Source organism: Tamandua tetradactyla, chromosome 16 (assembly GCF_023851605.1).
Source record: "Tamandua tetradactyla isolate mTamTet1 chromosome 16, mTamTet1.pri, whole genome shotgun sequence".
In the NCBI taxonomy this organism is placed as follows: Eukaryota; Metazoa; Chordata; class Mammalia; order Pilosa; family Myrmecophagidae; genus Tamandua; species Tamandua tetradactyla.
In genome coordinates, this window is record NC_135342.1 from 41,230,224 (window position 1) to 41,255,424 (window position 25,201).

A 25,201-nucleotide genomic window follows, 5' to 3' on the forward strand; every position below is an offset into this window, starting at 1 on the left:
AGGTATCATTCCTCTAGCAACAATGTGTAATAAAACTTGAAAGTGTTGCCAACCCAAGAAGCTCCCCCTAACCTAGTGCCCAGGGTTTTTATTACCATCAGTCACAGAAGCATATAGAACCTGCATGTCAGGCCTCAGTGACTCAGTCTCTAAACCCATAGTGTGAAAAATAGGTGTTCACTATGTATTACATTGCTAGCATAACCTGTCTGGGCTGCCTTGTACATCATGGGCCAAGGTCTCAGGTATGTCATTATGCTCTAATCAGATGGAACATTCCAGAAGCTCAGTTGCCAGAAGCTGGCCAAAGCTCACTCCCCAAAACAGACATTTTGGAAAATGAGCAGTGTTTGAGAAACCCAGGCATGTGTGATTACCTCTTTTCATACATATTCATTGGAAAATTGTCCAAGATCTTTAATGAAAATAATTGTCTGTACAAATCAAAAGATAGAAGACATAAAAGAGAAAAAGAAAGAGCCCTATTTTAGAAGCAAAACCATAGGGAATAAGAATCCAATACTGCAAAAAAGTAAATGCAAGTAAATTCCAGGAACTGCCCTCATCTTTATAAATTAAAGGGAAAATGATTTAGCCAAATGCCTTTGAAATAACAATGTATGACACTTGATGAATACCTGGTAATGTTTTTTACTTAACTGATAATGATATAGCCACTCCGGTTCTCTTTTGGTGACTACTTGCAAGGTATGTTTTTCCATTGTTTCACCCTCATCCTACTTGTGTCTTTGACTTTAGGATGAGTCTCTTGCAGACATCATATAGTTTCAGTCTTTCACTGTTATATAAGATGTTAGTCGTGGGTTTTCTATTCATTTATCATGTTGAGGACTTTTCTTTCTATTCATAGTTTACTAAGGAATTTTATCAAGAAGGGTAATGGGATTTGTCAAATCTTTTACGTCAATTGAGATTAACATTTTTTTTCATTCTGTTAGTGGTATATGGCATTAACTGATTTTCTTATATTGAACCACATTTGCATACCTATGATAAATCCCACTTGATCATGATGTGTAATTCTTTTAATATGCTGTTGGATTCCATTTGCTACTATTTTTTGAGGATTTTTACATCTATATTCATAGGAGATATTGGTCTATAATTTTCTTTTCTTATATATCTCCTTAGTTTTGGTATTAGGGTGATATTGGTCTTGTAGAATGATTTAGGAAGTGTTCCCTCCACTTCAGTTTTTTGGAAGAGTTTGTGCAGTATTGGTGGTTAGTCTTCTTTGGATGTTTGGTAAAATTCTCTTGTGAAGCCATCTGGTTCTTGGCTTTTTGTTTGTTGTGAGGTTTTTGATAACTGATTCAATCTGTTTACTCATTATTTGTTTGTTGAAATCTACCTGTTTTATTTCTACTTTCCACTTAAATCTGACATAGTGTCTGTTTGTGTGTGTGTGTGTGTGTGTGTGTGTGTGTGTATTTGTTTATTATCCATCCCTATAAGGCTAGTTTTAAAAGGATAAAGATTTTATATGAAGCCATCTGGTTCTTGGCTTTTTGTTTGTTGTGAGGTTTTTGATAACTGATTCAATCTCTTTACTCATTATTTGTTTGTTGAAATCTACCTGTTTTATTTCTACTTTCCACTTAAATCTGACATAGTTTCTGTTTGTATGTGTGTGTGTGTGTGTGTGTATTTGTTTATTATCCATCCCTATAAGGCTAGTTTTAAAAGGATAAAGATTTTATATAATTTATGCTTTATCTTCAGGACCCATCTTTGTGCTTGGCACATACTACATGTTCACTAAATATTTGTCTAAAAGATTAGTGACCTAAAGAGCAAGCTGTATAGATAGAAGCCTGCATCTTAGGAAGTATTATTCAATAGATGTTTATTGTACTTGCCACTGATCTCTGCCCTGTCTCAGATTTCTGCCCTGTCTCAGATTCTGTCCTCAGTGAGCTCACAGTCCAGAAGTGACCTGACTGTGGCTGCGCCTTATAAAAATACACAGATCAATTACATGTTTGGGCCTTCCTCACTCGTACTCTGCAAGAGGGCTTTCTTATGATTGCTAGTAAAATGGCCATCCTGCCATCTACAACACATATTTACTGATGATCCACTGAGTGGATCATCACTCAGTGTGATCATCAACTCTCTGTGGTCAGCCAATAAGAACAGTCAATGTTCCCTTATGTTATGTTGCTTCAAATTTAAATTGAATAATGAGCAGATGGAGATTTTATATATATATAAAACATAAAAGACAGTTTTGATTGAAGAATTTATTAAATATGGGTTGCCAGAACACAGATAAGCCCTGGCCTGGATAATCAACACTTTCATGAGACAGAAAAATGGAGACTTAGCAGTATCCCATCACTGGCTAGACCTAAAATATATTATGGTAGTCAAATCTGAAGGGCAGTTTCACATTGCCTCTTTCCAAAACAGTTTAAGTAGTTCATGTAGTTTTTAAAATTTTTCAAAATATTATTTTTAACATTTCAGTAGTTACTGGACTGAATTATTCATTTCAGCTTAAGTATAAATGCCCACATTCTAAGAACAGAGGGAAATATAATTCATCTTATATTGACTCCCATTTCTTATGATTCATGAACTTGTAGCGTCATGTGTATGTTCTGTTTTACGGGGGTGTTTTTGAATAGGAAAACCTAATGTAGAATGCTATTTTAAAAATTATTTAAGAGTTGCATATATATATTTAAGTAAACTTTTTAAAAAGTATTATATACTTATAGAAAAGTATGTGTACAGATTATAAGGGATTTAAAAGTTGTAAATGTATTCTCAATCACATTTCAGACACTAATATCTGGAGCCGTAGTTGAACAACTTGACTTCCTACGAATCAGTGATACAGAAGAGTGAGTCCCTTTGGGTTATCTAATTATTATGTTTCTGGAGATAGAATAAGAAAATTATTAAATCTGAATTTTTTTTTTTAATTTCCAGACTTCCAGAATTTAAGAGTTTTGAGGAACTAGAACTTCCCAAACATTCAAAAGTCAAAAGACAAAGCAGCACCCCCAATGCTCCTGAACTGGAACAACAGCCAGATATTGCCATTACTGACTGGAAAAACAAACCCACCCACGAAATTCTTCAAAAACTGAACGTGAGAAAGTTTGAATTCCCACATGGCCCCAAGTAAGGTTGGCAGAGCAGGAATTCCCAGGTTCAGCCTGTATGTCTTTTTTTTCTCAGAGAATATAGCAATTAACCTGTAAATGGATGGCCTGTCTATACTGAGGCAGTAATGAGAGGTTGTTCTCATGGTCTATCATTAGCATGGATGTATTGATGCTTAACGAGTAGGGATGAGTAGAGTTGTTTTGGATATGAAAATATTGTAGAGGCCATTAAAGAAGGTATCAGTGATAGTTTTCTTTGGAAGCTCCAGTTTTCCCTTTCAGTGCCCTTTCCCTCCCTTTCTCAGCTCTAATCTTCTTTCCTGCCCCCTTTTAGGTCTAATGCTTGCTTTAAGTCCCTCCTGTCATGGAGGAAACAATCGTATGACCACATCCATATGAATATGTTAGCAACTTAATATTTTGCCTTTCCCAGGATTATTGACATTCTAAAGTGTGTGTGGGGTCCCGCTTGTGTTAAGTGTACCACTTATACAAAGAAGTGAAATTGTGGTGGTAGAATGGTAAACACTCTTGCATCTTGTTGTGCCATACGAATTCAAGCTTATAGGCTAAATGGATAATCTCCAGATATTATCAACACCTGATTGATAATCATATAGATCCATGTAAGCATAAAGCACATAGCACAATACCCTAATATGCAATAAGTACTTTATATATGTACCCTCCTATCAATCATCCTTTCATAATAGGTTGATATCGGCATGGTTTTCTCATTTACAAATAGGTAAAATCAGGAAAGAGTGGTTAAATGACTTGGTTAAGTGTCTCAGAGAGTGGCAGAATCAGGATTAATGATTGCTGACAACACATTTTCTCTCTATTGGTTATCTTGTTTCCTGGGAAATCTGATTATTATATCCTCTACCCCAGGAAGCCTGCTGGTCTGGCTCTTTCTCCAAGAATCTAAGAAAAATAGCTGTATAATGTCATCTTATGCCTGGTAGTATATCAGTGACATTTTATCATTCTTCCATTCCATTGTAGAATATTTCCTCTCTGCATCATGTGATTTCATGATCACTTACCCCCTGTCATAACTCTTATACTCATTCTTTCCAGTTACTCAATGATTTATATTTTCAGGACTGTAGTTGTCTGACTAGCCAAGCCATCCTGCTGGGTATATTGCTCAAAAGAGAAGGCCCCAATTTCATCACAAAGGAAGGTAAGAGTACAAATCTAGGGGAATATTTTAAATAACAGAACCTCCCTATTCTTCAACATATATCAAATACGTAATGAATTTCTACTAAAATGTTACAAATTAATTCCTTCTCCATTAAGCTTTTTCTTTCTCTTTCTCTCTCTTTCTCTTTTTCTCCTCTCTTTCTCTTTGTTTCCCTCTTCCTTCTTTCCATCTTTCCTTCCTTCCTTATTTCTTTTTTTCTTTAACTTTTAAATGGAATGTGCTCTTTCATATCCCCTTGAGTGGAATAGACTGTTCAGTATATGAATTCTTAAATTGCTTTCCTACAGTGGTACTTGATTGTTCCTCTGATTGTCTGAACAGGGTTCAGGATTGGACTCTGTCCATTACCCTTTGATGTCTCCATGGTTGATTATTGACAGCTTCCGTTTCCACTTTTATTTTCCATAATTCTTCAAGAAAGATGTTGAATTGTTATTTATAAAAATTAGTTCCCTCATGGTCTGCAACAGCCAATTGGAATGGCACATGGCATTTAATGAAATTGTGTTCTAAAGATAGTTATAAAAATAAACCATTTCTCATTATGTCCATATCCACTCTTCCTCAAGGCTGAAAAATAATTATTCCTGAAATCCACCTTGTGCAATTGAATCACTACTCTAAGGAATCCTTGAGTTCTACATGATGATCTACTTCTGGCATTTATAGCACAGAATAATATTGATATATTTCAAGTATTTAATGTCTAACTACTTAAGTTTTTGCTCATCTGAAAACCCTCTGTCCGAAAGGGTGTGTTTATTTGGTTAGAATTGGAGAGCGAGTCAATTTCCTAAATATCTGTTTAATTAATAAGATTTGTAGTTCTGGCAATGAACTAAAATGTTTATTCAAATGAGTTCTACATAGTTATTACAGTATTGCAGTTGAGATAACCTTCTTGAATATTGTACATGTAAATTGAATAGTCTTAAATTTCTTAGCCAGTTAAAAGCAAAGGAATTTTAGACAAATTCCAAACAATGTCCCACATGTTTCTAATTCATGAAACTATAAGTAGAATCCCAGTTATATTGGGGACTTACATTTAAATTTGAACCTTAGTTAAAACAGTAAGATTTTTTTTAAATCAAACATTTCATTAGGAACCTAGAATTTGAATGGTTATTTTAATAGACCTTTTAAACAGAATGAAATTTATGTAAAATATTTATAAAGAAAATGCTGAGGGAATTTTTTATTTTGAATGCATGGTCTGGGAATCAAACCCAGGTTTCCAACACAGAAGGCAAACGTTCTATCACTGAACCACCTGTGCACCCTTAGGAATTATTTTTAAAAACAATTTTTATTAACTTGAGAATAATGCGCATATTTTACTAAGATATTTGAAAGTCTTAAAATTTAAGACTTTAAGATAAAATCTAAAGCTTTATCTTGTCTTGAAGTTCATGAACATCTCATGAAGATCATAAGAATCTGAAGATAATTTTAGCCAATTTGTTATAAAACTATAAAGATAAGTTTAAGGTAAAATGTTAAAGATACTGTTCTTTACCCTTATTTCCTTTTTGATGCACTGTCCTGTCGCAAGGTTGATTTACTGATAAAACCAGTCATGAGACCAGACCGTGTATTAATTACAACCGAAGACTGAAGCCCATTGTTGTCTTTTAAGTTCAGTATATGTCAAAATGGTCATAGTCTCATGCACATAAGAGAGTCTCAAAGTTTTGTTGAAAAAACAAAGGAGTGATTGTATATATTTAGAGTCTCCAGTATTGTTCAGTTTGCCAATTATATTACTATATTCTGTTTTTATTTTTTGCAGTAAATTACATAATTTATTTTTTCTTTAAAATTTAGATTGCATATTAATTAAGAAAACAGATAAATTTCAAGAAATATTTGCCAAAATCATATACTCAGAGTAAATATTAGCAAGTGATGGAGACATTCACATCTTATATGTTGGGATTGAATATTTGAATGTGTCAGATAGTTCAGAGCATTAATGGATAACTATATCAACTCAAACAAAATGTTAATACTACAAGAGTGATTTTTTACAAAGGGGAATAAATGTTAGGCATTTAATTAAAAGCCTCCTTCAACAAAGATTCTATTATCCAATGTCTAGGTACCGTTTCTGATCACATTGAGAGAGTCTATAGAAGAGCTGGCAGCAAAAAGCTTTGGTTCGTATAAGTGTTCTTGTCATTATGTTTTATTTTTGTTGTCATATTCAGTAGTCTTAAGAAATGGACCAATCTTGAAGGGATTTGGTCTAATTTTTACATTTGAACTCCAAGGTTCTACTTTCCAAAGATCTGCCTACATTCCATTGTAGCATGGCTCTCCCAAGATACAGGACAAAAAAAATGAATGGAAATAGAGGCCCCATGGGGATAGAACCTGGAAAGCATTCACTGGAATGATTATGCTTAATGAATGCTTCCTACCTGCACTTCCTCTGCCCCAGCAAGGTGCTTTAGGTTCTAATTTGTATCCAAGAAACCTGTTCTGTCATCATAGGCCATGAAAAGAGATCAAGGGCTCCTTTGGTCCTAAGAAAAAATAATGGACTTAGAAGGCAGTACTCTCACTATTCAATATGAATGAGTCCCAATGAATGTAGTTACTTCATGAAAAATAGTTTTGTTCTTATGAATAGTTGCTTCCCAGGGATTTAAAAACATACTGGATAAACTGAGATAAAATTGTTTAAATTCACAATGGGGTAAATGCATGGTTCTCTACATTTTGAAGCAATTCTAATAGTTTTATTAGTAGAATCTAGCAAATCTGAAAATTAAGTGTATATTTCTTTAAATGACCTATTATCTAATTTTGAATGAAGTCTTAAGCAGTGTCATAAGAAACGCCCTTAACCCTAATTGGCCTCCAGTTTCTAATCTCTAAAATAAGGGGGTTAGATGAAACAATCTTTTAGTAGTATTTTAATTTACCATTTTGATAGTATTTAAATATACCATTCCTACACAGAAGAAATAATATAACAATCCTATGGCTGAATCCCTGAAATTTTCACTGTAAATATTCTCAGCAAGTGAGACATGCAAGCCAATAAATGTTGTTTTGTAGCCAAATTTCAGATGTGGTCAGTTGTCTTATTTTTGTCTAAGCAAACTGTTCTTGCTTAATGGATTATGCGTGCATTTTAAATAAATCATTAATTAGCAAACATTTAGAATATTGACTATTAAATTTAAGAGAACAAACTCCTGGAAGTTTTATTTACAGTATTTTCCCTTCCATGGCTTCCCACTGATGTACCCAGGCTGGCAGTGCGCTCCGGGGCAGCATTCACCCAGAAATTTTCTTCCTCTATAGCCCCACACATTACTACCTTACTGGTTCATGGGAAACAGGTAACCTGCACTGCATTTGGAAACTCGAGCTGCTTGAAACTTGTGGGCTGATTTGCATTCTGAGGGTTAAATATGTCTTTTGATCGTACAGTGTATGGGTGAAAGCTGTTAGGAAGTGTTTGTTTCACTAACTTTACCAGTTTTTTTACTTATTTATGTATTAGACCCTTATAAATCCTTCCATGATATCCTGAAATGCAAAAAAAAAAAAAAAAAATGCAGCCAGTTTTAAACCTACATCTTTATTTTCTCCTTCTAAAAGTTCATACAGATTTTTGCTTTTGAAGAAAAATATATATACATACTGTAGTCTTATGTATTGCATGTGCTGTGCTGAAAAAAAAAAATCTGTTCTCACTACATTCCACATACTTTTTTAGAAATGTAAAAATAGCAGTGTGAATTCCTTCACCCAGCATTCCAACTCCCCAACATTCTGGCTTTATCTAGAAAAAAAAGTTGCTGGTCTTTCATTGTAGCACTTCCAAAAATTCAGTACCAAGTGAATCCTCTAATCCAGGGACTTGCTTATCTAGGCACCAAAAAAATATGACTTAATTCAGTTATAAGAATAAGTGACATGTACTAGTGACATGTACACTATTCGGCATTAATGAGTTAACGCAGAATTACAATGTCCGCTTAACTTCTCCCCCAACATCCCAGTCAAAGGAAAATTCAAGTTCCTTTTTCTTTCTTTTAAAATTAACGATGTCATTAATAATTCTTTTTGGCACAGCCTGGTGGCAGAGGTGAGGGTAAGAAATAGATCCCTCACTAATTCTGGATGGTCCACAGTCTGGGAAATTTCAGCTTTTTTGTCCAGTGTCTTTGTCGGGCTCAGTGTTCCTCCATATAATTACATGAGGACTCAATCTTATGTGTTTTTAAGACTCCCCACCCATGGGCCCCATTCAGTGTCTTTTAGATTTGTGAACACCTGGCCTGCTTTCTTCTTTGCCCCCAGGTCGGTTGTGCGCCATGCAGCAAGTCTTTTAAATAAAGTAGTGGACAGCCTGGCCCCATCCATTACTAATGTGTTAGTGCAGGGCAAACAGGTAAGTATCTGCTCTTCAGACTCTCACTCCAACATAATAACAAAGGTTTTTGGGTAAGGCCCTTTCTACAAAAAACCTCATGATAAAATCTAATCTTAAAGATGCAGTTATTAAATGGGCCACAGTTATACCTTAGAGCTATGGTTTCAATTCCTATGTTAACTTGAGATCAATACAGGTGCTGATATAGAAAATGGAATACCCCTGAAGTATTCCAGACAGGTTTAGGATAGGCAGAGCAAATGCAGGTGAATAATGAAGGGCACATTTTCTCTTCTGCTCTGCATAGGGTCCTCCCCCTCAACCCCATCTTCTTAGAAATGCATTGGTCCTCAGGCAAAGTCTGTTTCTGTACACCAAAGCTGCTCCCCAGAGCCTTTACCCACTTGGCTATCTCTTCCTCTGTTATGCTCTCTTCTCCACCTGCAAGACCATCTGTATCACTTCCTCCTTGCAGAACCAGCTCCAGTTAGCAGGGTCCCTATAATCTAGGTTCTCATAAAAGACCTGTGACACTTCTCACATCCTGTCCTGGATTTTGCTTCACTTGAATGTGTGTCTCTCACTCCATGATGAGCTATGAACCCCTGGAGGTCAGGGACTAGGTCTTGTCCAGCACTCTTCCACTGGGCTTAGCAGGGGGCCTGGCATGGGGTAGGCACTTGGTAAATGTGGGTTGAATAGAGCTTGTGCATGTGGATTTGCAGAGTGGGGTGTGATGGCTCATTCTGGTTTTTTCCTATATACTCTAAACACCTGGTTGAATCATCATTTGGTTAGAAGAAAATCTATTTGCTTTTCTTTTCTTCTCTGGGACTATATGTATTTTATTGTTTTTTCTGGCAGTTAACCTAACAATAAAATACTTTATTCACTCTTTAATGGAATCAACCTGTTGCGCATATCTCAGGGACCTTAATTCTTTAAAATGGAAATTATTTTATCATGAATCCAGCTTTTTGAAAATTAGAATAAGCCATTTTCCTATAATATTTAGTAACTGAAAAAATAATTATACTAACAAACTTCTGAGAAAAAATTAAATCACTTTTCATATGTGCTGTTTTCTCTGTTTTTGCCAAATAATTGAGGTAAATTTTTATCTCCATTTGTCAGCTAAATAGACCAAGGTACAGGGAATGACTTATCCAGTACCTTTCATCACTGGAATCTTCACTCCTCTCCTGCCATATAGTTATATAATTTTGCCCTGAACCAAGCCTACTTTGAAAGAAAGTAAATAGCCTTTAAAAAGCTATTTTTTCTTGAATTTTAGAGCTATGTAGTATACCTGACACTACACATGAGATTCTGAAGGTCTTTGAGATCTTCAAAAGAAGATTTAGAGATCTAAAGGTTGATGGTGGGTGAGGCTTGGTCATGTCCATTCTGTACCATATCTGAAAGTGACGTCCAGCATGTGATCCCAAGAGACCTCGGAGCTTCTCCTGAGGCTGTAGCTAGACCATTGCCCATCAAACCAGCACATCTTCTGAGGGATTAGTCACTTAACAGAGTTGGGTGAGCCTGGGAGGGCAGTAGCTCAGCTTCATGACCAGGCTCATGAAGTCTGTTCGTTGACTGCATGTTACCGCTTTACAAAAAAAAAAAAAAATAAGAATGAAATGTTCAAAATTTGCGTTAGCTCAGTTACAGATTGTGACCCAGAAAACAAATAATATTTCTACAAAGTATTTTCAGGTCACCTCAAGCTCCCTAGAATGAAACAATAGTTCAGACATCATTGCTTTCAGAGGCAATGATGTGCCTTCTGTTTGTTTTCTTCTGTTCACAGTGGCATTTTGATAAAAGTAATTGCACTTGAACTAACTGATTTACACTATTTATCATATAATACAAGCAAACGTTTTCAGTTTTTGCTGTGCATATCACAAAATTGGGGGTGAAAGACTCCATATCCTTCCCTCTCCCTTCATCTCTGAAAACACAAGTACATTTTGACATGCTGTTCTTTTTCCTACCTCTTGTGATAGTACACTTTACATAAAAGGAAGGTGGAAACAGGTGATGAGGAAGAAGATGGGGCTGCAACTTCTCTGGAAAACAAATGCTAAGGATAAAGTAGAGAGCAAAACCAGAGTAATCTTCTTACCAGCTTCAGCAGCACTTTCTGCTTTGAGTTTTTCTTTACCATTTTCCTCTGTGCTTTCTCCTTTTCCAAGCCTGTGCTCAGCCTCATTTATGCCCATCCACAAATGGAAGCTACATCAGCAAGTATTTTAGTACTCACTAGGTGCCTAGTACTATGCCAAGAAAAGAGGGGGCCATCCAAGCAGAATATAACCTAGCTCCTACCTTTGGAAAAGTTACAAAGCTGAAGAGCAAAAGCTTCCACATCTTACTCTATGAAAGAATAGAAAAATGTCGAATACCAGATTTTATAGATTGTGCAGTAACATTAAACTATTCAATGTATTCTGGTTCCTCTGGGGAATTTATAATACTGAAGTCATTCAAAATAATTTTATTTTAATAGTTATTTATATTCCTTCTCTGCTTTTATTAACTAACCTCCACTTCCCTAACTGAGATCCTCACCTGCCCTTACATTTTAAACCAGAGTTGAACCATCATGAACTCCAGTGGGAGTCATGCTATGGAAGCCGTTTTAATAGATAGCAGGAAAAGTTTATTCTACCTAGTTCCCTAGATGTAATTTCAGCCTACCGGTCATCCTGATTTTTTTTTTTTATCTTTTCATAGCTAAGAGATTTTTACAATAAAGTTTTCCACTTGTAGGTAACTCTGGGTACCTTTGGACATGAAGAAGAGGTTATCTCTAATCCTTTGTCTCCAAAAGTGATCAAGAACATCATCTATTATAAGTGTAACATCCATGATGAGAGGGAAGCAGTCATCCAGCAAGAACTGGTCATCCATATTGGTTGGATCCTCTCTAATAATCCTGAGTTATTCAGTGGCATGCTGAAAATACGTATTGGGTGAGTAGAGTACTTTGCATTTGCATAAAGATAATTGTTCAAGTTGTCCTCTTACAGACTTGGCCTCTCCTAGTGAAGTGCTACCCCATGTTCCAGGTGAGTATTTAGAAAAGTATATTTCACCCCTAAGCCATGGAAGCAACATTTCATGGTATGAAGAATTTAATACCAGTGATCTGAAAGAATCCTCATGTCTGTTTAACTACCAAATTCAACATAGTGAAGTAACTCTGTTCTCTGTTAAAATCAGACTCCAGGGATTTAAACAACTGCATCATGTAAAATGCTAATATTTGTGTTCTAGTTTGCAAGCTACCAGAATAAAATATACAAGAACTGGAATGGCTTTTCAAAAGGGGAATTTAATAAGTTACAACTTTACAGTTCTAAGCCTATGAAAATGTCCAAAGTAAGGCATCCAGGTAAAGATACCTTAATTCAAAAAAGACTGATGGATCTGGAGCAGCTCTGTCAGTTGGAAGTCACATGGCTGATATCTCTTGGTCCCTTGATCCTGTGCTATTTGCTTTCAGCCTGTTTTCCTGTAGGAGTTCCTCCCTTTGCTTCTCCAGGGCTGACTTTCATCTTTTGGCTTTCCTTGGCTCTCTCCAGCTTCTTGGTTGCTTAACATCTCATGGTGACTTTTGCTGGGATTCAAGCAGCTGTGTCAGCTCTCTCTCACTATGTCAGCTCTGTCATTTCTAACTCCCTTCAAAATATTTCCTCTTTTAAAGGCTTCCAGTAACTTAATCAAGACCCAACTGGAACAGATGGAGTCACATCTCCACCTAATCAAAAGGTCACACCCACAATTGGGCACACCGCATCTCCATGGGATGATCTAATCAAAAGTTTTGCAATACAGTATAGAATCAGGATTAAAAGAAATTGCTGCTCCCACAAGATTAGGTCAGGCTTAAAACATGGCTTTTCTGGGGTACATAATATATTCAAACTAGCACAACTTGTAAAAATTCCTGTAAGTAAAATTGGATAAAACTTCAGAGAATGACTCTCAATAAAAATGAGGTGTCTGGAGGACATACCCAATAAGAATTTCATCCTTTTCAGAATATTCTATATCCATTTTTTACTAAAATCTATGTTCAAGAATTTCGTGAGGCAACATGGTATAGGAAAAGTTGACCAGACTCTGGTATCTAACAAAACTGCCTACCATTTGCCATCTGGGTAATCTTTTGTAAGTTACTGAACCTTTCTAATCTCACTTTAACACCACCTTCGTTATTTTATGTGAAAATGAAATGGGAACATATGTTTAAAATGACTACCATAGCCTAATGAATTTTAAATATATATGGTGGCTTGAAGTTACATACCCCAGAAAAACATAATCTTAATCCATTCCTAAAGATCTTTAATATCTTTACTGTTTCTTTTCTTCTTGATCCATGAGTGCTGAAAAATATCTTTGAAGTTTCTCATTGTGATTGTGGATTTGTCAGTATTTCCTTACATCTTTATCAGTTTTGTTTTATAGATTTTAAAACTTTGTCCACATTACTTCATGGCTTTTATCAGTATTTCTTTGTGTAATTTATTGCTTTGTACCTTGAGTTCTTTTTTCAAGTTTTTTTAAATTTCAAATATTCACAAAAATATAGAGAATAGAATATAGTATATAAAATCCCAAGTCCCATAGAAAGATTCTTTTAATAGAAAGATTTACTTCATATGTGTGCCATTTCTTTTGTATTTTGGCTTATTCTGGCTATTTTATTGTAGGGAAAACTCTGTTTACCCTGCTCTTTTGTTGTTACTTTTTTTCCTCTCCTGTTTATTGTTGGATTGATTTGCCTTTTGTTTCTTAGTTTTCATTTTTTTACATTAATATGAACTACATTCTGAAAAATTAAGTTTAACCATTTTTATTTCAAAAAATTAAACATGCTTTATTTTATTTTCCTTATGGTAATTTGACATTATCTTTTATAATTTGGCAATAATTGGCAATATCTGTTATAATCTAAAATTTGCATGCCTTTTGATTAAATCATTTGCTCTACAATAATCCTCAGACACGTAAATATATTTCAGCATTATTCAGTGCATTGTTTGAAGTAGTGAACATTGGGAATAAGACAGATGCCCATCAGTAGGAAATAGTTTGAATAAATTGTTATAGCCATACAGTAAAATACTGTACAGCCATTACAAGGAACAAGATAAAGTTATATACTGATATTTTTAAATGTCTAATATAAATTTAGTGAAAAAAGTAAAATACAAATATATTGTTCCATTTTTTATAAAAGAAAAGCAGTAATAACCATATATATATTACTGTATATGTAGAAAAATACCTAAAATATATACATCAAGTTGGTGTCAATTACTATCTCTACAAGTTTTTATTTTCTAAGTTATATTTTTCAATAGTGTTTTAAAATCTTTACTTGGGCTTATTATTTTTTTAAATGATTTTTCTGATTTAAATTATAGTATATTTCAGGTGAATTTCCCATTCTTTGTCTCTTCTTTCTTTTGATGAAGAAGTAAATTACTATACCTGTATAAAACTTGACCATTTTTATCCCTTAAAATTGCTTGTTTCAAAGATTTAGAGGTTTTCCAAATCATTTATGAGATCTTTGAGTCATATCCTCATTTATTCCATCTCCATTTGCTGCAGCATTTTCAGCTCCAACCTCTTGACTACATGTGAGAATACAGAAATAGGTCTTTATTTGAGTTATCTTTAAATGAAAAGAAATTTGATTCCCTGTTCACATACAAAACATTGAAAGTACTCTGTTATCACAGACTCAGGCATTTCTCTGTGATAGACTGAGAAGTCAAGTTATAAGTCTTCCAAAACACATATGAAACATTCATTCATTCATTCTTTGTAATGAATATTCTAGTCAGGAGTCTTTTTCAGTGGTGGTCATCCTTGCAGAAGCTTAAGCAAAACAGTTTCCAAATATTCTACAGTGCTGTGTTTTCCATTCTCTAATAGTTTTTCCTTTACTACTTATTCAGCATTTTAGACCAATTTCTGTCCTCTTAAAATTTCAAGCAATATCCTTTCTTGAATTTAAATCTAACCTTAAGTTTCTTTCTCTTCATGAGAATGATGTGTGCTTATTGTAAAAATTTTTATATATTTTATAAATTATTGTAAAAATAATTTCCTTCATGTTTTTATATCTGCTACTCTGTTTCATGCTTTCCATGAGAAATAACATACTTTTTTTCTTAAACTGTGTCACCAAATAAAAATGTCAAGACAGCAGCATGTTAGAGTATTTAATAGTACCACAAAACTTCTTCATAAAGAAATTTGCCATGAATCCTTAATTCTTTGTTGTCCTGAATCTCAGCCTGGATTTAATTTTGGCATTAAATTCCCATCGTATTAATAGTATCCCTGCCCAACTCATTATGTACATTTCCCTCTTATGTGGGTCTCAGTAATTATATGAGAAATTTGTTCCTACTAATAATAGGGACTACATCTTAAATTAATTCCTGTCTGTATCAGGTCTAACTCATAGGAGATGTTAAATAGGATCGTTGTTTAATATCTAGGGTATAAGCTGAATCGGGTGGTTAGCCTTGGCTAGCGATGGGGAATAAAGAAAAACAACAGATAGCATGCCTCTGCACTTGTTAGAGAAAATTAAAGGATTCTTACTTTTGATAAGTACACTTCATGTGTGCCACTTACATGATATTGGAATTAAGTATAAAAAGATTTAAGTCCTTTAAGGGTCTGAAACAAAGCTTTGCTTATGTGAAAGTCCAGTATACACATGGAGGATATCAGGATGCAGTACTTTTCTCTGTTCATTTATTAATGGAATGATGCAAGCAGTCATGTTCAGAGCATATTTTGGCTTGGCTTATAATCGTACCTCTCGAAGCATTGTTTCCGGCAAGGATCTGACATTGCACAAGTATGAATAATGCAGTTATTGCATGCAAAAGCTCACTGTAGTAAACCATCCTTCTCCACTTCCTCCATCATCATAACCCCAAATAATACACATTGAATGCCTATTATATGCTAGGCACCATCTAAAACTATTTCACATATATTATCTAATTTAGTTCTTAAAACAACCTTACAAAGTAGGGACTAGGATCTCCATTTTACAAGAAAGAAACTGAGACTCAGAGAGCTTATATGAGCTGCCATAGTCAAACCCGTAAGTGGAAGAGCTGAGGTTTATATTTAATTCTACCTGATTTCACCATCCTTTTTTCAGGTAAACTTTTTAGAAATATTTATATCTCAAAACTTATAATTTTTATGTTTTCTTCTTTGTGATTTTGACTTCTGGTCCATTTTATATTCAACTATTCATGTAGCAACTATTGTTTCCCTGTTGTCTGTTAGCCTTGCAATCTAGGGCTGGTAGTGTTTAGCATTAAACAATTAGTAGATGTTATGGAGCAAGTTTTTTATTTCTTTGTAATATTGTAGGATACCTCTAACAAGTGGAGAGTTTCAACACACATTAACCACAAAAAAAGATTTTCTTATATTTAAATCTTCCTGATTATTGTTGGATCAAAATTGGCTTAGGAGGCAAAGTATAAGAACAGTTCAAAATTATTTATTTTGCCATATTTTCTAAGTCAGTGTTTGCAGTGGAAATAATACTTGCCTGGGGATAGAGCTGTATTTCTAGGTCCAAGGTAAATGCCTGCAAACAACTAATCCAAAATGTTCTAAGTGAACACTCATTAGGGCCAGCAAAAGGAAAAGTAATGTATAAGGACAAAGGGTAGACAGTTGCTGTATGACTTCTCTAAGGAAATATTCAATCTCCCTTAAGGCAAACCACCCCGACACCTAATTCAGCAAACCATATACCAATGTAAGTGTTACAAGTGGAAAGACTCATTTCTGACTCTAACTTATGTCACTTTCTTGGGCACATATCCTTCTTAATACTCGGAAAGAGTTTTGAGAGTATTACTAGGGGCCTGTTTCCTGAATTCTTGACCCCTGGATTCTCTCAAAAAAAAAAAAATATATATATATATATCCAATAAGCATTATTTCTCCAGTGTATGAATAAGTTATCTGAAATTCAGTGAGGTTAAGTCACTGGCCCAGAGTCACAACGCCCAGAACCAGGATTAAACTAGGGTAAATGACTCCAGAGTTCATGCTTCTCCACTCCCTTTTTAGCTCCCTTGTTTATAAAGTGTCGTAATATTCCTGCTTTGACTTCCTCATTGCACTGGAGTGATTCTTGGTAAGGAATGAGAAGATGTTTTATGAAGGGTGAAACTTCACCATCTATTACTATTACATTTGACTATTTATCCTCTGTCTTTTGTATGTGGACAGGGAATTTCTCCTTTTGACACATCACAAATACCAGGAATCCATAAAAGGAGATTCTACCTTCTCTCAGTATGCCTGTTCTGTCTTCTGGCCCAGGTTTCAAAGGCCCTACACTCCCATAGGAAATGTTCAGTTTGTAGGCATCCCTTCATCCATGGTTGACTCTCTCTCAGGGCCCAGGAGAATGATTGCTAAGCATTTCATACAGAAACTCCAACCCAGAATCCCTTTGGGATTCTCCAGTGCCATTCAACATGGTCAAATCCCTCCATCACCTAGTGTGGCCTCATGAAATACTTGGTATACACTCTAAAGACCCCTTAAAACTGTACCCATAATGCTTTTCCATCACATTAGCAGGAAAGTTTTGGGACTGTTTTTCTACCCTAGGGATATCAGACAACTTCAGAGAATTGCATTAATCCTATTTATGGGACTTGTAATAGTGCCCTTCTATGAGGAAAAGACATTTTGGGGTCTTTTTCATATATTTTTATTAAACTTCATCCTTAATAAATTTAGTTCCTTTTCTAGTTTGCTAGCTGCCGGAATGCAATATACCAGAAACGGAATGGCTTTTAAAAAGGGGAAATTTAATGAGTTGCTGGTTTACAGTTCTAAGACTGAGAAAATGTCCAAATTAAAACAAGTCTATAGAAATGTCCAATCAAAGGCATCCAGGGAAAGATACCTTAGTTCAAGAAGGCCGATGAAGTTCAGGGTTTCTTTCTCAAGTGAGAAGGCACATGGCAAACATAGTCAGGGCTTCTCTCTCAGCTGGAAGGGCACATTGGCGAATATGGTCATCTGCTAGCTTTCTCTCCTGGCTTCTGGTTTCATGAAGCTCCCGGGAGGCGTTTTCCTTCTTTATCTCCAAAGGTCACTGGCTGGTGGACTCTCTGCTTCGTAATGTTGCACTCTCTGAATCTCTCATTCTCCGAAATATTTCCTCTTTTATAGGACTCCAATAAACTAATCAAGACCCACCCAAATGGGTGGAGATATGTCGTCCCTTAATCCAGTTTAACAACCACTCTTGACTAAATCACATCATCTGGGGAGATGATCTCTTTACAGTTTCAAACATAGAGTATTGAATAGAGATTATTCTACCTTTATGAAATGGGATTTATATTAAAACATGGCTTTTCTTAGGGGGCATACTTCCTTTCAGACCAGCACAGTTCCCTTCCATGTTAGTTTTTATTACCACCAGCAAATATATATCCAGTTATTTTTCTTTACAAAACTTAACTTAGTCCATGGAAAATTTTTAGTTTCCTTAAGATCAGTGAGCAAATTATTCATATCTAGAATCTTTATATGTCAAAATTTTAAGAAATAGTTGAACTTCCTGCTGCCTCTAAATTACTCCTTTGTGCATTATATTGATTGTATCATGGTTTTTAAAGAAAGGGGTCAGAAGATTTATAGAATACATTCTTTTCTTTTCACTTCCTTATTGGGCAATATACTCTCTCAGACTTATTCTTATCTGTAGTTTACTATTCTTTCACACTTTTTAATATTGACTGTGATTAAAGAAATTGATTGTGTGGTCAGATTTTGCCCACTGTATTCTTCCTGAAATGCCAACATTCACTGAATGGACAAAAGACCATTTACTTTAGTCATGGTATATCTTATCCAGAATTCCCCTGTATTCCCTGTACTGTCTTTTTTTTTCTTTTTTTATTAGAGAATTTGTAGGTTTAAGGAAAATCATACACAAAATATAGCATTCCCATGTAATACTCTGTTATTAATACCTTACATTAATTTGGGAAATATGCTGCAATTGGAGAAAGGCCATTTTTATAATTGTGCTGTTAACTTTAATCTATGGTATACTCTAGGGTTTACTGTTTGTGTTCTGCAGTCCTACCCTTTTATTTATATATGTGTTTTAGTTTTTATTCTAGTAACATATGGAACCTAAAATTTCCTCTTTAAACCACATTTAAACATATAATAATTGCTGTTTATTCAGTATCATGTGCTACCATCACCACCAGCCATTACCAAAACTTTTCCATCATCCCAAATAAAACTTGGCAAAATTTAAGCATTGATTTTCATTCTCTATCCCCGCCACCTGGTGACCTGTATTCTAGGTTCTGAGTCTATGAATTTGCTTATTCTAATTATTTCATATCAGTGCATCATATGGTATTTGTCCTTTTGTGAGTCTGGCTTATTTCATTCAACATTATGTCTTCAAGGTTCATCCATACTGTAAGATGTATCAGAACTTCATTTCATTTTACGTGTGAATAATATTCCACTGTATATATACCACATTTTATTTATCCATTCATCATTTGATGGATATCTTTTGGCAATAGTGAATAGTGAATAACTGTGACCATTGGTGTGCACATATCTGTCTGAGTCCCTGCTTTCAATACTTTGGGGTATATACCTAGTAATGAGAATGCCAGGTCATATGGTAATTCTATATTTAACATTCTGAGGAACTGCCAAACTTTTCCACAGCGGCTGCACCATTTTATATTTCCATCAAAAATGAACAAGTATTCTTATTTCTCTAGCACTTGTAATTTTCCATTTTTTAATAGTATATATCCTAGTAGGTGTGATGTGGTATTCCATTGTGGAGTACTGTACTGGCTAAGGGTGTTGAACATCTTATCTTGTGCCTTTTGACCATTTTTATACCTTCTTTGGAGAACTGCTGTTCAAGTCTTTTGCCAATTTTTTAAACTTGGTTGTCTTTTTGTTGTTGAGTTGTAAATTTTCTTTACATATTCTAGACATTAAACTTTATCAGATATGATTCCAAATATCTTCTCCTATTGGGTAGGTTGTCATTTTTACTTTAATGGTTAAGTCCTTTGATGCATAAAATTTTTTAAAAATTTTTATGAGTTTCCATTTATCTATTTTTCCTTTTGTTGCTTGTGCTCTGGGTTTAAAGTCAAAGAAACTATGGCCTAACACAAGGTCCTGAAAATGCTTCCCTTTGTTTTCTTCTTGGAGTTTTATAGTTCTGATTCTTATGTTTAGATTTTTTATTCATTTTGACTTGATTTTTGCATGTGATGTGAGATAGGTTCCACCTATATTCTTTGGCAATTGGAAATCCAATCTTAACCACCACCATTTTCTGAAGCAATTATTCTTTCCCAATAGAATGGACTTGCACCCTTCTCAAAAATCAGTTGGCCATTAATGTTAGGGTTGATTTCTGAACTCTCAGTTCAATTCCATTGGTCTATATATGTGTCCTTGTGATAGTACCAAGCTGTTTTGATTTTTGTGGCTTTGTAATAAGTTTTAAGATCAGAAAGTGTGAGTCCTTCAACTTAGTTCTTTTTCAAGATGGCTTTGGTTATTTGATGCCCCTCAATCTTCTATATAAATTTGATGATTGGCTTTTCCATTTCTTCAAAGAAGACTCTTAGAATTCTTAACTTGACTGCATTGAATCTCTTAATCACTTCAGGTAGAATTGGTGTCTTAATGATACTTTGTCTTCCAATTCATGAACATAGAATGACCTTCTGTTTATTTGATCTTCTTTGGTTTCTTTAAAAATGTTTTGTACTTTTTTGTTTACAAGTCCTCTACATCCTTGGTTTGATTTATTCCTAGATATTTGATTCCTTTATTTGCTATTGTAAATGGAATTTTTTTCTTGATTTTCTTCTTCAGGGTGTTCATTACTAGTGTATAGAAACCCTGCTGATTTTGCAGTTGATCTTTTACCTTGCCACTTTGCTGAATTCATTTATTAGCTCTAGGAGTTTTGTTGTGGATTTTTCAGGATTTTCTATAAATATGTTATCATCTGTAAACATGGGAAATTTTACTTCTCCCTTCAAATTTGGATACCTTTCATTTCCTTTTTTTTTTTGCCTAACTGCTCTGGCAATGACTTCCAATACAGTGTTGAATAACAGTGGTAATAGTGGGAATCCTTATGTTGTTCCTGATTTCAGAGAGAAAGCTTTCAAGTTTTCACTATGAAGTATGATGTTAACTGTGGGGTTTTTATATGTACCCTTTATTATGTTGAGGACTTTTCCTTCTATTCCTAATGTTCTAAGTGTTTGGTTTTTTTTAAGAAGGATTGTAGGATTTTATCAAATGCCTTTTCTGCATCAATGAAGATGACCATGTAACTTTTCCTTCATTCTGTTAATGTGGTGTATTACATTAATTGGTTTTCTTATGTTGGGCCACACAGTTTTGTCATGTTGTATTTTCATTTTCATTCTCCTCAAGATGTTTCTTGATTTCTGTAGTGATTTCTTCTTTGACTGATTAGCTGTTTAGGAGTGCATTGTTTAATTTCCACATATTTGTGTGTTTTCCTTTTCTGTCTTTGTTATTGATTTCTTTGCCCCTCATAACACTTTTTTGACTTAAAGTTTATTTTATCTGGTATTACTGTAACTACCCAGCCCTCTTTTAGTTACTACTTTCATGATATATATATATTTTTTTCTATCCTTTCACTTTCAACCTTCTTATATCGTTGAAAGGTGAGTCTCTTGCCAACACCATATAGTTGGGTTGTGCTTTTTTCCTCCATTCTGCCAATCTCTGGCTTTTCACTGGAGAGTTCATCCAATTACATTTAATGTCACTACAGATAATGCAGCACTTTATTCTGCCATTTTACTACTTAGTTTTTGCAAATCCTACACCTTTTTTTATCCTAAATTCTTCATTTAATGCCTACTTTATTATTTATTTGACTTTTTGTGTTGTCCACATTGAGTCCCTTCTCCTCTCCTTCTAGATATATTTTTCATATATTTTCTTTATGGTAACCATGAAGTTAATGTAGCTAACTAAATATATAGCACCCATTTTTTTAATCTACCTTACCTTCAACAATGTACAAATAAACTGTTCCTGTATTCCTCCATGACCCCACTTTTTTTTTACTTATTCAAATACATATGTACAAGTACATATATACATATATGTATATGTATATATGCACATGACTTTATGCCTTTTCATTTTAGCATCTATGAGAAGAAAGAGTTATATACCAACAAAAAATACAATACCATGCGTTTGTAATTGCTAAAATGGTTAGCCTTTAACAGAGGTCTTTATTTCCTCATGCCTCTTTGACCCACTGTCTAGTATCCTATAAGTCTGAAAAAGTCCCTTTAACATTGTTTGTAGGACCGTTCTGGTGGTGACATACTTCCCTAGTTTTTGTTTATCTGGGAATGTCTTCTTCTCTCTCTCTCATTTTTGAGTGAAATTCTGGCTGGATATAAAATTCTTACTTGACAATTGTTTTCTCCCAGCACTTTTAGTATTTCAACCCACTGCCTCTTTTCCTCCATGGTTTTGAAAAGAATTCAACCCTTAACCTAAATGAGACTTTCTTATATATGACACTTTGCTTTTGTCTTGTAGCTTTCAGAACTTTCCTTGTCCTTTTCATTCAGCAGTTTGACTACCATGTGTCTGGGTTAGTCTTCAGGTTTATCCTGTTCAGTGGGCTTCTTGTATATCCGTATTGATGTCTTTTGCCATACATGGGGAGTTTTCTGTCATTATTTCTTTGAATATTCTTTCTGCTCCTTTCTTTTCTTCTTCTCCCTTTGGGACTCCCATAATGCTTATTTGGTACTCTGTTATTGTGGTCTTCAACTTCAGTAATTCTACTTTGTTCCTCTTAAAAGTTTCTTTTTATTGAGATTCTTATGTTGTTCATTCCTTGTTTTCTTAATATCCTTTAATTCTTTCCCTGTATTTTCCTTCATCTCCTTGATCATATTGAAGAGCATCATTTAAAAGTCTCTGTCTAGTATGTCCTCAGTGTGATCTTGATTGTTGATGACCCTGTTCCTTTGGGTGGGCCATCATTTCCTGTTTCTTTGTCTTGTAATTTTTTGCTACTCGCTGTATATTCTAATATTTTAGTGTTAGCTCTGGGATTCAGTTTCAAAGCTGACTGTTTCTTGAGTTTGTATCCAGTTGGTGATATAATAGAGATTTGCTGAAGTGCCAGGAACTAACAAAACCAAATGAACCAATGCAAAAAACACCTTTCACGGTCTGCACATTGGCTCTGGGTTACTTGGTGCTGTCCTTCAGTTTTCAGCTGTCCTCTCAAGAAGGTCCACCCAAGGCAAATGCTAGTACAGGGTCCTCCCTGCCTTTTCTGAACCTGAATCTTTTCCTGGGCTTGTGCTTACTAGTTGCCTTAGGAATTCCCTATTTACAGAAATTGGAATACTCCTCTTCCCCAGGAAACAATCCTCCTCCCTTTCCAGATTACTCTACTGCAGGTCTTAAAGCAGGTAAGCCTTTGCCCCAGGTTGCCTGCTTTCGCTGAGTCAAGCTGCTTTTGCCTGGGGGGTAAATTCTTGTGTGGGAGGGGGGGTGCTGAAAGCCGGACAGCAATTTTCTTGGTCAGTCTTTCCGAGATGGAAGGAGACAGGGGACCCACAAAGAGGAGCTGGTGAGCTCTACACTGCCCTGGGGAGGGGCAGTGGGAGAAGCCAGCATGAGTGCCAGGAGATTCTTTTCTCTGATGGCTCTTTGAAGCTGTTTTCTTGATTTGGTCTTTATCCATTAAATGCAGCCCTTTAATTTTTTTCCTTGGTTTTGAGGAATGCCCTCAAAACTAAGCAGCTCCTCTGCTACTCATGCCCAAAGCAGATTAGCACAATGGCCACACTAGGAGCCAATCATCCCAGAAATCTGAAGTAGCTAATGAAAAGCACCGCTGGATCTTAGGGGACTAGGTCTTTATATTCCACCCTGACATCAACAAGCTGTACCAGGAGCCAAGGTCTAGTACCTCATGCTGCCTGCCAGGAGCTTAAGGATTGAACAACAGTAGCTGCTACACAAAGAATGTATTTTCCTGGTTTTTACCACAATTTATCAGCCTCTTCATCCCTTTTGTTCTTGGATGCTGCACAATTCAGCATCTGCCCTGCTACACTCCAGGTTTCAAAATAGTTGATTCAAACAGTTCCTGCCTGTTTAATAGGTGTTCTGGTAGAAGAACTGGTTCCTGGAGCTTCCTACTTGCCATCTTCCCACAGTCCTCTCCTGTGCTGTGTGTATCTCTCTGTTTTAACGCCTCTCCCTAGGGTAATGATGGTTGTTTTGTTTTTTAATTAATGTATTTTTATCACCACTGTATCAATGCATTTAATACCAGTATGTTTCCTTTCTCTTTTTTCCAGGGTAAATCCTGCCAATGCAATTTCAGCTTTTCTGCTTTCAGGCATTCCACTGAACAAAATTAACCTGCTCACAGGAATGGTCTTCTAGTCTGATAATGATTTGATTTGCTACCTCATTATTGATTTGGGCTCCAGCTTTCATGTTGAAATAGATCAAGTTTTTGACAGACCCATTACTGTAAAGACCTCCAATCAACTTCTTTCTGCTCCAGATCTGTCAGTCAAGCTGTAGTGATATCTAACCCCTGAGGATATATGTTATCAAACCTCTTTCATACTTCCAAGACATCTTTTAAGCAATTATGATTCTGATTTGTCCTGTCCTCTGATGTCCATGACTGTATGTGTGGATCACACATCCAATTCTTAACAAATATCATTGGTATCATGGGTATCAGACTAACTAACATTGCTCTTCACTAAAAGAAAGGGGAGGCAGTTGCAGCTTTGAGTTCTTTAGCATGATTCTGATACTCATTCCAAGTGTTTGCTTTGACATTTGCTATGAGGAAAGGAAGTAAGATGATGGAGCCCTTCTCCATGTAGCCCATTCTGATTGGATCGGAAGGTAGAATGGGCCAGTCATTGTCCGTCACTTACCAAACAGGAAGCCCAGTTGCCTCATCAAAAAATCACCATGTTAATATGACTCAAGGTGAAAAGTACTTTCTTGTACTTTTGCATCTTCTATTATATGATTTAGTAAAATGCTTGCATAGATACTTACTTTTTAATAACAAACTTAGAGATCCTTATTATAATAAAATTTTCTCAAAATAATCATTTAAAAACGTTTTTCCCATGAATCAGTGTTATTCTTTATGGCATTTTTTGAGAAAACGTCAGCCATTCTGGTTTACCAATGATGTCAGATTTCCATGTACTTTATTATATATTTTATTCCTTGATTGGGGCATATTGGAAAAAAATTTGCCAATGCACACACAGTGTCTTTACTAAC

General features: G+C 35.2%; 1 protein-coding gene across 11 annotated transcripts in view; it reads left to right on the forward strand.

Annotated features, from left to right (window-relative positions):
- The window catches only part of PHKB (phosphorylase kinase regulatory subunit beta), a 294,059-nt gene that overhangs the window by 240,684 nt on the left and 28,174 nt on the right, over positions 1–25,201 (forward strand). For 9 of the 11 annotated variants that reach the window (XM_077132330.1, XM_077132328.1, XM_077132331.1 and 6 more), the window contains 6 exons: positions 2,809–2,870; positions 2,959–3,121; positions 4,245–4,326; positions 6,452–6,509; positions 8,671–8,761; positions 11,522–11,724. In XM_077132330.1, the coding sequence (XP_076988445.1) occupies positions 2,809–2,870; positions 2,959–3,121; positions 4,245–4,326; positions 6,452–6,509; positions 8,671–8,761; positions 11,522–11,724 (659 nt within the window). Of the gene's footprint in view, positions 1–2,808; positions 2,871–2,958; positions 3,122–4,244; positions 4,327–6,451; positions 6,510–7,612; positions 7,704–8,670; positions 8,762–11,521; positions 11,725–25,201 lie in introns of all 11 variants that reach the window. The other 2 variants (XM_077132329.1, XM_077132327.1) reach the window with 1 other exon arrangement.